General features: G+C 40.2%; 1 protein-coding gene across 1 annotated transcript; it reads left to right on the plus strand.

Moving 5' to 3' along the window:
- Positions 1 to 4705: 4705 nt before the first annotated feature.
- On the plus strand, positions 4706 to 5650 carry LOC126080882 (olfactory receptor 4D6). The gene has a single exon (XM_049892080.1). It carries the CDS (start codon positions 4706 to 4708, stop codon positions 5648 to 5650), a length of 945 nt encoding a protein of 314 aa, XP_049748037.1.
- The last annotated feature ends 6965 nt before the right edge of the window (positions 5651 to 12615 follow it).

Here is a 12615-nt window from a genome sequence, read left to right on the forward strand (position 1 = left end):
TATTTTATTAAGAGTTTTTATCAGGTATGGGTTGGACTTTATGGAATGTCTGTTCTGCATCGACTGAGATGATCATTTGATTCTTTTGTTTTATTTATGTGGTAGATTATGTTGATTGATCTAAGGTTGAGCCATTAGCGATTGTGATTATGATATGGCTTCATGACTTTCTTTTGCACTCTACCCTAATATACTGTCAATTTCCATGGCACTTGGTGCAAGTTGCAGATAGGCAGAAGGGAAGGGAAGGATGTGATGTGTGGTGCTATTTGGGAGAGAGACAAAAGAGAGAGAGAGAAAAAACAAAAAAACGATGAAAAAAGTAAATAAAATGGCTGCATGGTGGAAATTGGTGGACGGGGTCTGGACACACTGATGGAGGCCACCTGTTTGTGACTATATAGAGTGGTGTGACTTGGCCTGTCAAAGGGGCAGGGGTGGCACACAGAGCTAGGTGGACAGTAGAAAGGAAAGGAAAGGAAAGGAAGAAAGGGAGAGAAGAAATGAAAAACAAAAATGACCACAAAAAACAAATAAGTATGGACTGAGGGAACTGGCCTTTGGGGGCAGAAGCAGGGTGACAGCTAGCTGGTGTCTCTCTCACCAGGCAGTGCAGCATTGCCCCTCAGGAAGGGTCAGAGGTAGCAAATGGGCTGGGTGGGAGAGAGAAGGAAAAGAAAGAAAGGGAAAGATATGGAAAAAAATTTTTTAAATTTGGCACAGAGGGAGCAGGTGGGTGGGGCAGCGCAGATCCAAGTAGTCTGTGTGCCAGTGGCTCTCTAGCCGACCAGTGCAGCACGGCCCATTGAGAAAAGGTGGGGATGGCACACAGGGCTAGGTAGGTGGGAGAAAGGAAAGGAAGGAAGGAAGGGAGAGAGAGAGAAGAAACAAATAATAACAAAAAATATATATATATGGTGCTGGGGGAACCTGCTGTTGGGGGCAGGGTGGACCTGGGGTGGCAGAGTGCTGGTGTTTCTCCAGCCAAGTGACCGTGGCCCGTTGGAAAGTGGTGGAGGCAGTGAACATGGCAGAAGGATGAGAGGTGAGAATGCATGTATCCCTGGTTACCAGGTGCTCTGTCTCCTGTTGATAGCTCCATGAAGTTGCCTTCCCCAATACCCTTTCCAGGGTCCTTGGTGACTATGTCTAAAATAGAAAATCCATGCTGTGTTAGTTGGCAGAGGACCTCCGCTCTGTAGCTCTCCTCATTCTCTGCTGTCAGTTTCTTCTTCCATTCAGTGCTTGATCTAAATTCTTTATCTTTTTATTTGATACTAAGGGTACCAGGATTGATGTTTGTATCTGTTTTACTTAGTTTTTTGGGTCTTTGCTGCAGATGGATGACATGGTGCTTCTGTCTATAGTGCCATGTTGGCTCTGCCCTATATTATGTTTTCAACGGATATTTTCAAACTTTTTAAATTACCATTAGTTTTTAATATATACTTCTTTGGAAGCATGGAAACTTCATATTCTTATTCAATCAGATCTAATAATCTTCGATGTAATGTTTAAGAAAGTTTTTCTCTATCACAAAACTCATAAAAATAGTTCTTAGTTGTTTTATTTTATATTTATATATATATTTATATTATTAAGCTTACAAAATCTTCAACATTCCGTTTCTATGAGAAATTGACAATTTCTGTTGTTTATTTCTGCTCAATAAATCTATAAAAAATTCATACATTATTAGAATTAGACTTTCTTTACACTGCCATAATCATCAGTCAAAATTGGAAAATTAAATGCCATTTAACTTGTAAATTCCATTCCTGGGGAATTTTCTTTTAAAAAAATCACAAATGCATACAAAAATGCATTTATAAGGTGTTGAGTGAAGCATTACTTGAAAATACTAATTAGGGCTCAACTATGTAAACTGAATAGGACAACTTATGACTTGTGGGGTTCTTCACACCCCATACATTTTACAAGCCTCACTCTCAATGCCACCCACCCACCTCTGGTTTCCATACTCCCTCTCTCAACCCCTGTCTTCCAAGGCCTGCTCTGCTCTCCTGGCTAGTGCCCTACTGCAGCCTAGCCTTCATGGCTCATGACTCATTCTCTGCCTGCTTGATTCCCATGCATCTATGAAAGCCTGTATCTGTCTTGAAAACATTCTCCATCACATGGCACAAAAGGTTAAGGAGATCTTACAGCAGCAACAACAAAATCATACGAGAAAATATAAATAAGAAACTGTTAAGAGACTACACTTGAAAAAATGTGGAGTTGGAAATTAAGCTACACATATGCTTTTGAGTGTTTCGGAAGTCAAAACAAAGAGGCACAATTGGTTACACATCCCTCAATGTCTATGAGGAAGAATCTTACTGGTTTCCCAGGGGAGTTCCCTCTTTCACTTGGCTCTAGAACAAACATTTCCCCTGGGGTTTCATATTTGGGGAATTAAGATACATGTTTTTCCTTGTAGGCTCCCTTGATAGATGGGAATAACATACCTCCAAATATATTATAGCATTCACATAACTTTCTGTAATTCACTAGGTGTCAGTGTAAAATTTCAGAGTGCCAATTCTAGGTAATGTGTTAGTGGATGCTAGCATAGTTAAGTAGGATTCCTATTGAGTTCATATTAACAGATTCCATGAAGAGGTAATGTGCTTTTCCACAGCAATGAAATTACTCTAATAGTGCGAACATCAGGAATCTAGGAAGATTAACAAAGAAAATTTTTATTTAAGAGCCTATCTGTATGCCTCAACCCGTCATATTAAACCTTAAGATGCATTCAACCATGCCAGAAAAAGAGAAGAAATAAATTGTTTATGGAATGCTTTATTATCCTATTTCAAGGAAACTGGTCTATTCTCTACTCACCTAGCCTACACTTTTCTTTCTTATCCTATTTTCTTCAGATATAATTCCATTCTTTCAATGTCAACTTTCTATTATTGAACTAAATTTTGTGGAACTCATCTATTTGAATTTTTTAACGTTATCTGGACTATTAAAGTCCTTGGGATATATCATAATTGGTTGTAAAGAGTTTTGTCCTCTGGTGGCTGCATAGTTGATTTTAAAATAGCTATTTTGCTATAACAATAGTAGAATACTATATCTAGTATAATATTATTGACTTCAAGTCAATAATCCTGGTTAAAATCCTCTATGTTTCACCAATTTACACTCTGACTATGGCAAAATAAATGTCCTTCTCCATTCACCCTAAAATGAGAGAGTTAAGTCACCCCTGAGGTTCTATAAGCTTTAATGATCAGTTTCTTGTGACTTTCATGTGCCCTGAACAACAATTGCCCCTCTACATACTATCAAGATCTCTATGTGCCCAGGGTAAGGTCCAGATTTCCCAGAATTCCCAGGAGAAGTGCTTCTGAGGGCTTGGTTCTTCTCTTTAAGGGAGGAGGCCAAGATCAAGTAGTCAGGACACTTAATTAACTATTTAGGCCTTACCAAAACGCCAAACCCATTGCTGTCAAGTCAATTCTGACACAAGATGACCTCATGTGTTACAGACTAGAGCTGCTCCATAGGGTTTTCTAGGCTATAATCTTTATGGAAGTAGCTCACCAGAACTTTGTGCTGCTGAGCCACTGGGTGGGTTCAAACTGCAAACTGCTTGAGCTAGCCAAGTTCCTCATTTATGTCTTACTTACCCATTATAATTCCAATAAACTACTGTATGGTCAAAGTAAGCCCCTGTGGCTCTCTCATTTGGCAGAGTGGTGCAATGGAAAGAAAACTGATTTGTGTTCAAAGTCTTGATTTGCCACTAATAATTCTGCAATTATGCAGCTGTGATCAAGTCATTAACAGCTCTAAGCCTCAGTTTCCCCATATATAAAATAAAAATAATCATAACCACTATGTAGACCCCACAGAGACATCTTGAGAATCAATACCAAAATGAGATGCTATAGATAAAAGTCTCTGGTAAAGTATGAAGCTTTGTAGACAAGTGAAGAAGTTACTCCTCAGGGCCAAAGACAAATCACTGTCAAAATGAACCACAGTTCATCTATCTCCCTCTAGTGAGAATAAGGACACAGGATCCTTGAGTGTGATGGTTCTTCCTGTCAACCCAGTGTATTTTCGGTAGGAAAGAATAGTCAGAATAAAGACTTTCTAGCACACAAAAGAGAAAAATCTAGCCCAGTCTTTCTGAGGAGTCATGATAACCTGTATGCTCAGAAAGCCTTATAAGAACATACAGCTACTCCTTACTTATTGACCATCTCATTATGCAACATTTCATATTTATAACAATGTAAAAAAAATCTAATACCTGACTATTTTGTGCATGAATAATGCACGTCTGTCTGACAATAACAACTGCTGAAGTGCGAGGCAAGAATGACATTGGCTGTGAGGGTTAAGGTTATTTGTCAACTTGGCTGGTGCATGATTCTCAGTGCTTTGGCAGTTATGTAATGATGTAATTTGGCAGTTATGTAACGATGTAATTTGTTGGTTACGTAACGATATAATTTGACAGCTATATAATGATATAGTCATCCTCCATTTTGTGATCTGATGTGGTCATTCTCCATTTTCACATAATGCCAATTTTCACATAATGACCTGATCTTTGGAACATAACCATTGCCGATAAGAAGAGGGTGTATGACAACTGATGTCACTACCTCATGACACGATACTCCTAACCCTAACATCTCTTCCTCCCAGACAGACCTGGAAAAGGGTCTTCCCCACCATGGGCCAGGAAAATCACACCAATGTGAAGGAGTTTGTCTTCCTGGAACTCACTTGCTTTCAGGAGCTTGAGTGTTTCTTATTTGTGGTCTTTTTTGTTGTGTATATAACAACCATACTGGGCAATGTCCTCATTGTGGTCACTGTCACCTGTGAGTCCCACCTCCACACTCCCATGTACTTTCTCCTGAGGAATAAATCAGTCCTGGACATTGTTTTTTCATCCATCACTGTCCCAAAGTTCCTGGTAGATCTTTTATCCGAGAGAAAGACCATATCCTATAATGGCTGCATGGCACAGATCTTTTTCTTTCATTTTGCTGGTGGGGCAGATATTTTTTTCCTCTCTGTAATGGCCTATGACAGATATCTTGCAATTGCCAAACCCCTTCACTATGTGACCATTATGAGGAGGGAGGTATGGGTGACCTTGGTGGTGGCTTCCTGGATGGGGGGTGGTCTGCATTCAATTGTCCAGATAATTCTCATGCTTCCAGTCCCCTTCTGTGGCCCCAACATTCTGGATGCCTTCTATTGTGATGTGCCCCAGGTGGTAAAACTGGCCTGCACTGACACCTTTGCTCTGGAACTTCTCATGATCTCTAACAATGGGCTAGTGACTCTGCTGTGGTTCCTCCTACTCTTGGGGTCCTACACAGTTATTCTGGTGATGCTGCAATCTCGCTCTGGGGAGGGGCGGAACAAGGCCCTCTCCACCTGCACTTCCCACATCCTGGTGGTGACTCTCCACTTTGTGCCTTGTGTTTACATCTACTGTCGGCCCTCCATTACACTGCCCATGGACAGAGCCATATCCATCAATAACACGGTCATCACCCCCATGCTGAACCCCATGATCTACACACTGAGGAACAAAGAGATGAAGTCAGCCATGAGGAGACTAAAAAGGCAGCTTTGGTCTTCTGAGAGCACTAAACTAGGGTGAGGGGATCAGATTGAGACTGGAAATCTAATTTTCTCAAACTTCTAACTTAAGGGTATGAGACAGCTAGTTCTTTTCTCATCACTCATTTCCCTGTATATTCTCAGGGCCACTCAACCCATTTGATTTTGTTGTAGCCAAGGAAGAGTTGACCCCAACTCATGGAGACCCATGCATAATAGGAATGCTGCCTGGTCCTGCAATATTGGCACAATGGATTGTGGATCAGACCATCATTATTTTTGGAAGTAGATCACCAGGGCTTTCTTCCTAGTCTCTCAGTCTGGAAGGTCCACCGAAACCTGTTCAGCATCATAGCAACATCCAAACTCCACTGACACACCGGTGGTAACTGTGCATAAGGTTCATTGATCAGGAATCAAAGCCAGGTCTTCTGCATGGAAGGTAACAATTCTACCACAGAAACACCAGTGCCCCCATTACCCAACTCTTTTAAAACCCTTTCAAGGTCTGTAATGGTTAAGGTTGTATGTCAACTTGGCTGGGCCATTATTCTCAGTCGTTTAGCAGTCATATGGTGTCGTGATCACCTTATGATTGGATCTACTGTCTGTAGCCAATCAGTCAAAAGGAAGTTTCCTTGGAGTGTGGCCTGCATCAAATATAAGGGGACATTCTGGCAAGGCTCATGGGCTTTTATGCTCTCACTGGGTCGTGAAGCTGGCTCCTGTTGGTCTGACCTCTGGTTCCTGGAAATTGAGCTAGCAGCTTACTTGCAGTCTTGCCCACCAATCTTGGGATTCATCAACCTTCTCAGCCTGTAAGAGCCCTGCTTTCTGATCTTCCAGTCTTGGGTTCACCAGCCCCTGCAGCTACGTGAATCAGGGGAATTCTCTATCCTGACCCAAGGACTTGGAACTTTCCAGCCTCTACAACCCTGCAAGCCATTTCCTTGATGTAAATACATATAAATGTGTATACATATATATATGTGTGTGTGTGTATATATATATATATGTATTTATACCATTTACATATTGGTATAAATAAACCCACTTTTTTGGAGTGGGTTTATTTATACCATTTACTGGTTTTGCTTCTCTTCAGAACCCAGCATAAGACAAAGTCCAATTATTTTCTCCTTTACTTTTTTGTTGATGTTATATGTTTTCACTAATGGAAGGCACATGGATTCAAGAACCAATCCAGAAATTTTATTATGAGTTATGGATTGTGATACATATTATGTGGCATCACATATGACCCAGTGGACCCTGTAGGTAGTAAATATCGATGATATGAGTCAAGAATAAAAATTGTTTTATTTTCCTTTTTTTTTTATTTACTGAAAATTTGCAAAACATGAGGTAGTACATGAAGGCACCTGGCAATGAACACACATGAATTTTATTCTAGTCTCCTTCTTCTTAGCCTTTTTATTATTTTTCAGGAAACTTTTCAAAACATGGTTTAATATCTAAAGGCAACTGGCAATGCCTGCACATAAATTTTGTTCTAGTCTGCATCTTCTTAGTGCTGCATTCTCTGCATTGCTTTCTAGATGCATTGATGGGATAATGCTTTCCATCATTTTGGAGCCATAACTCATCTGGCGCCCCACTTAATCCTGGTTTGTACATCACCAGAAATGAGAGTCTTCCTCTTCTCCTCCTTTTCAGGCACCCAGAAAGCTGCCTACTGACAGCAAACCTGAAGGACAGTTGATCATATTTTCCCTTGTGGGTAATGTTTCACATTGTAAAACTAGTTGCTGGTTCTATGAGACTAGGATAATAACAATAGCATACCTCCAAACAAACATGAGAATACACAAGGGGAGAAAATTGCTTAAATGAAGCCTCCTTCCCAAATAAATAAAACCAAAAAAAAATTGTATCTCATGAATATTACCGCTATATGTATTCTTCACTATAGCAAAAGCAGTACTAATAGCTAGAAACAAGAACAGTAGCCCTGGAGTATTGCAGGACTGCTCACAGCTGTTCATTCCAGTTACTAGGTGTGGAAGCAATAATTGTGGACTAAGAACTAATGCAGGGTAAGAATAACTTATAGGAGTTCAAGTGTCTTGAAAAGAACCACTGCAATGTATTATTCCTTATTGCAAAGATATTACTGTTCAGAAACAAGAAAACCAATCCTGAAAGATTGCAGAGCAGCAACTCAAAGCTGAGCAGAGATCCGGTAATACCTGGAAGCAATGAATGGCCTCCGGGAAAAATGGTGACCATGAATGAATGAAAACTAAGAATAGCTTATTCTCAAGATGAGTACATTTGCACCAGAACACAGTAATAGGGAAATATAGTAAGGAGGCTTATCTCACAAAAATAAATCGAAACGGTAAACAGTTTAGAAAATTCACACATCCAGGATGCGTCACCTAACACAATGTTCAATCTATACAAAAATGAGCCTCCAACTCTGGTTTCTTACTTTCATGCAATTCAAAAGGCACCCACATTGAGGCTAAACTCACTGTCTTAGTTATTGAGTGCTGCTATAACAGAAGTGCCACAGGTGGATGGCTTTAACAAACAGAAGCATATTCTCTCACAGTTAGGAGGCTAGAAGTCTGAATTCAGGGCAGCAGCTCCAAGGTAAGGCTTTCTCTGTTGGCTCTGGGGGGAGGGTCCTTTTCACGGATCTACCCATGGGTCTAGAAGCTTCTCAGCACATTAGCATTTAGGATGCAGTCTGCTCCTGGCTCTTCTTGCTTGGTGGTAATGAGGTCTCTCTCCTCCCTGCTTACTTCTGTCTTTTATATCTCAAAAGAGATTGACTCAAGATACGACCTAATCTTGTAGATTGTGTCCTGCCTCATTAACATAACTGCCTCTAATCCTGCCTCACTAACATCATACAGATTAGGATTTACAACATATAGGTAATTACATCAGATCACAAACTGGAGGACAAACACACAATACTGGAAATCATGACCTAGCCAAATTGACACACATTTTGGGGGCACAGAACTCAATCTATAACACTCACTAAAACGGGGATACCACCTTACCAAAGAACTCCAGAGACATAAAAAGCAGGTGGTCAATGGTAGATACCACAGACCATGAAAGGATTAAAGGAAATATAAGAACTAAAGGAGTGGATTAGAATGAATGTGAGTTACCAAGCTGATGGATTGGGAAGAAGTATGAGGTACATGATTGAAATCAATAACCTAAATGCGAATGTGGTATGATTTGTGACTCTCATGTCCACATGTTTTTACCTCATTTTCACCACTGGCAATATGGAAGCAGCACTACCTACTCAAAAGATTAACACGAGAACTTTGTAAGTTCCATAGTTGTGAAGGACAATAGTTGACACTAAGCAAGCATTCAATCAATGTCCCCTATTCTTTATCCATCTACTCCTAAATATGTGTGTGTGTGTTGTGTGTATATATATATATACACACACAGAATATGTTGTTGTTAGGAGCTGTCAAGTCGGTTCCGACTCATAGTGACCCAACGTACGACAGAACGAAACACTGCCTGATCTTATGCCATACTCACAATGGTTGCTATGTTTGAGGCCATTGTTGCAGCCACTGTGTCAATCCACCTTGCTGAAGGTCTTCCTCTTTTTCAATAACCTCTACCAAGCATGATGTCCTTCTCCAGGGACTGATCCCTAATGATAACATGTCCAAAGTATGTGAGATGTCTTGCCAACCTCACTTCCAAGAAGCACTCTGGCTGTATTTCTTCCCAAACAAACTTGTTCATTCTTCTGGCAGTCAACGGTGTATTCGTTATTTTTTGATAACTCCATAATTCAGGGGCATCAATTCTTCTTCAGTCTTCCTTCTTCATTGTCTAGCTTTTGCGTGCATATGAGATGATTGAAAATATCATGACTTGGGTCAGTCAAACCTTAGTCCTCAAAGTGACATATAGATGTATTTATTTATTTACATACTCTCTCAACTGACTCTTATTTCCAGTCTATTATTAAAATCTCTTATTAATTTTCTATATTGAGTCCTGAATCTTGAACATATTTCACCAAGTAGTGAAAAGACAATATTTTAAGATGTGTTAAGCCAGATATATACATGGACAAATCCATTCATGGACCAGAATTTCCAATTTTCACATCCACTCTACTGATTGCCCTACTAAAATTAGTCTTAAAGCTACTTGAACAGTTTAGGGACCCATCTGCACAAAATTTCTTTTTTTTCCCCAAAAGGCAGCATTGCAGGAAGCGACAGGAAAAGTGGAGAATGGACACAGGGAACACAGGATAGAAAGGGGAGTGTGTTGTGACATTGCAGGGATTGCAACCAACGTCACAAAACAATCTGTATATAAAATTTTAATTAGAAACTGATCTGCATGAAAACTTTCACCTAAAGCACAATATTAAGAAAAATTGTTAAAAATTAGCCAAGAGGAATATAGAAGCCCAGGAAATTGCAACATACTAAACAGTGTTTTGCAAGGTGTCAAATTGTTGTGTTGGATTCATATTTGTTTAAGAATGTTTCAGGAGGTAGCACACCTTTATGATACTCTCTGTGTCCACAAGAGAGACACTGGATCAATACTCTTCATCACAGGGCAGTGTTCCTCAACCTTCTTAAACTATTGTCCCCCACCTCTAGGAACATTTTTAGATTTTTTTTTTCCTAAATGCTCCTTCATAAAATTTTAATATCACAAGTATACTTTACATCTTTTTGTGTACTGTGGCCCTCTGAAAAGCTACAAACCATTATAATATCTAAGTTTTTTTCACCCCACACCAAGAACCAATTTTTGTCTCCTTGGGGGAAATACTGCCCTCATTGAGAATGCATGATCAAATGACATTAGATGTTTCAATAGGGAAATTTCCTCAAAACTCAAAGAATCACAAAATAAATGAATTTGTGTCCTCTGTGGTCTTGAAGAATTTGGAAAGAGGAGAAATGTGAATGTCTTCCTCAGTACATGAGAGAGAGAGAGAGAACTTGCATACAGTAATGACTTAGCAACAGTTAATAACTCCCACTGGAACTCCAACACCACCAGCAAAATGTCTTTTCAGTCACATCCAATATAATTCCCTTTGCTAATTTTTAAAATAGGCTTGGACCTGAGGGACTAGTGCACATAGCAGGGACACCTTTGTACAGGCAGAATAGCCATGACGGTGTGACCTTTGAGTCTGATCTTTTCCACTCTGAAGGTTGAAGAGAAGACATTAAAGTCTGGGATACCTAAACTTCAGAAGGACTTCACCTGCAAACTCAATGTTTCCCCAGCATCACACACAATGAGGCTCAGGTTCCAGTCCCAGATGGTGTAAATTCATAGTTGGACGTTGAATGGTTTAAGTAAGTACATTAGACCATCAGTATGTGAGACGGTGTGAATTATGCATGAGGGAAATATAATGAGCATGAAAAATGTACCAAGCAATAAAACACTGCAAAAATAGTTGAAAACTTACTGACAGAAAATAAAAAAGTGTATGTTAAATATTAGGAATTGGCAAAGTCCTAATAAAAAAGAGGCAGCCACAGAAACAAGGTCAGCATGGTAAAGAGAAGGCAGTTTGTGATTGACGGTACACCTGAGTTGTATATAAGGGGCAGGTTTTGTTCCACCTTAGAGTTTTTCCATGGAATTCATGGAGCCTCTTTCCACAAGATTGGAAGATACTCAAAAAGCATATTTTTAATCCCACATTTCCTTAAGAAAAAGACGGAGATTCCAAAATTAGCACCATTCTCACCCATTACCCATGACCCACCAGAACTCTTTGCCCTTTGATCCAGTTCCAGCCTTGTTCCTGAACCCACTGACCCAGCCTCCAAGCCTCCGATTCATTTGGTCAACTCAAACAAGTTCACTAAGGCAAAAATAAGCAAGTTCATTCAGAGAGAAGCTCCCCTTTTTTTGAATAGCATGTTACATTTTATAAGTGTCTTCATAAATAACCCTTTGTGATAGGAAGGGAAGATGGAAAAGGAATGGTTTTCAGTGCAATGGGAACGGAACCAAGCTTACTGAATGCCTACTATGGGCTGGGCACTTCACAAACATTATCATATTTACTTTTTACACTACCCAATCAAGTAAACATTATGCTTCCCAGTTTAAAGAAGAGGAAACTGAAGGAAACTAAAGAAATTTCCACAGGTAACAAAGGAGGAAGAGGTAGACTTCCAACCCACGTGTGCCTCACTCCAAAGCTCTCGGCATTGTCCCCAAGCATCACTCCAGGCTGCCCCTCCACATTTCACACTGAGGATCTGAGGCAGAGAGAAGGGAAATGACCCTCTCAAGGTCACAGTGCCATTTTATAGGCTGGATAAGAAAACAAGGCTCTATTTGGTACCACTGAGGCCAAGTCAAAGACATCAGCAAGAGTCTCTTGGCCTGTGTTGTCATGGTCCCTCTCACTTACCCACATGCACTGAAACATACATAAGCCAGCTAAGTTGAGTCATTAATTCAAAAAACACTTATTAAGCACCTCTCAAGTGCCAGAAAAGGCTTTGACAATATTATGATGCACAAACCATTGAGCGGACAGGAGGAACTGGAGGTTTAATAGGGAGATTATACTGAACTAAGAAGACACAGACATATAAGGAAACAAGTGAGATAAACTGTTACAAGTGCCAAAATAGAAGCCCATGCAAATAATGATGGAGTCACAAAAGAGGGATACAGCTGAGGGTGTCAGGAAAGTTTCCACAGAGGAGGAAACCTGGACCTAAGTGTTGAAGGATCAGCATGTGCCAACACAGAGGGGTGGGAGTTTCTGAGAATGAGGGGGCCATGGCAGGAAGAAGGAGCAGCAGGAAGGCAGATAGAGGGGTGAGGACCAGCAAGAACCTGCATTAAGTTTGAGCCTCTGAAACAGGGGTCAAAGGAAACTGGGCACCATATAATATCAAGACAGAGGGAATTTTTGGGTGCTACAAAAGAAGTTTAATCTTTATTCTGTAGGCAATAGAGAGCCATTGAAAAGGTCCA

Source organism: Elephas maximus, chromosome 7 (genome assembly GCF_024166365.1).
Source record: "Elephas maximus indicus isolate mEleMax1 chromosome 7, mEleMax1 primary haplotype, whole genome shotgun sequence".
NCBI classification, from domain to species: domain Eukaryota; kingdom Metazoa; phylum Chordata; class Mammalia; order Proboscidea; family Elephantidae; genus Elephas; species Elephas maximus.

Excerpts from the sequence above, each read along its gene's own strand:
- LOC126080882 (XM_049892080.1), top strand. The coding sequence starts at position 4,706 with ATGGGCCAGGAAAATCACACCAATGTGAAGGAGTTTGTCTTCCTGGAA.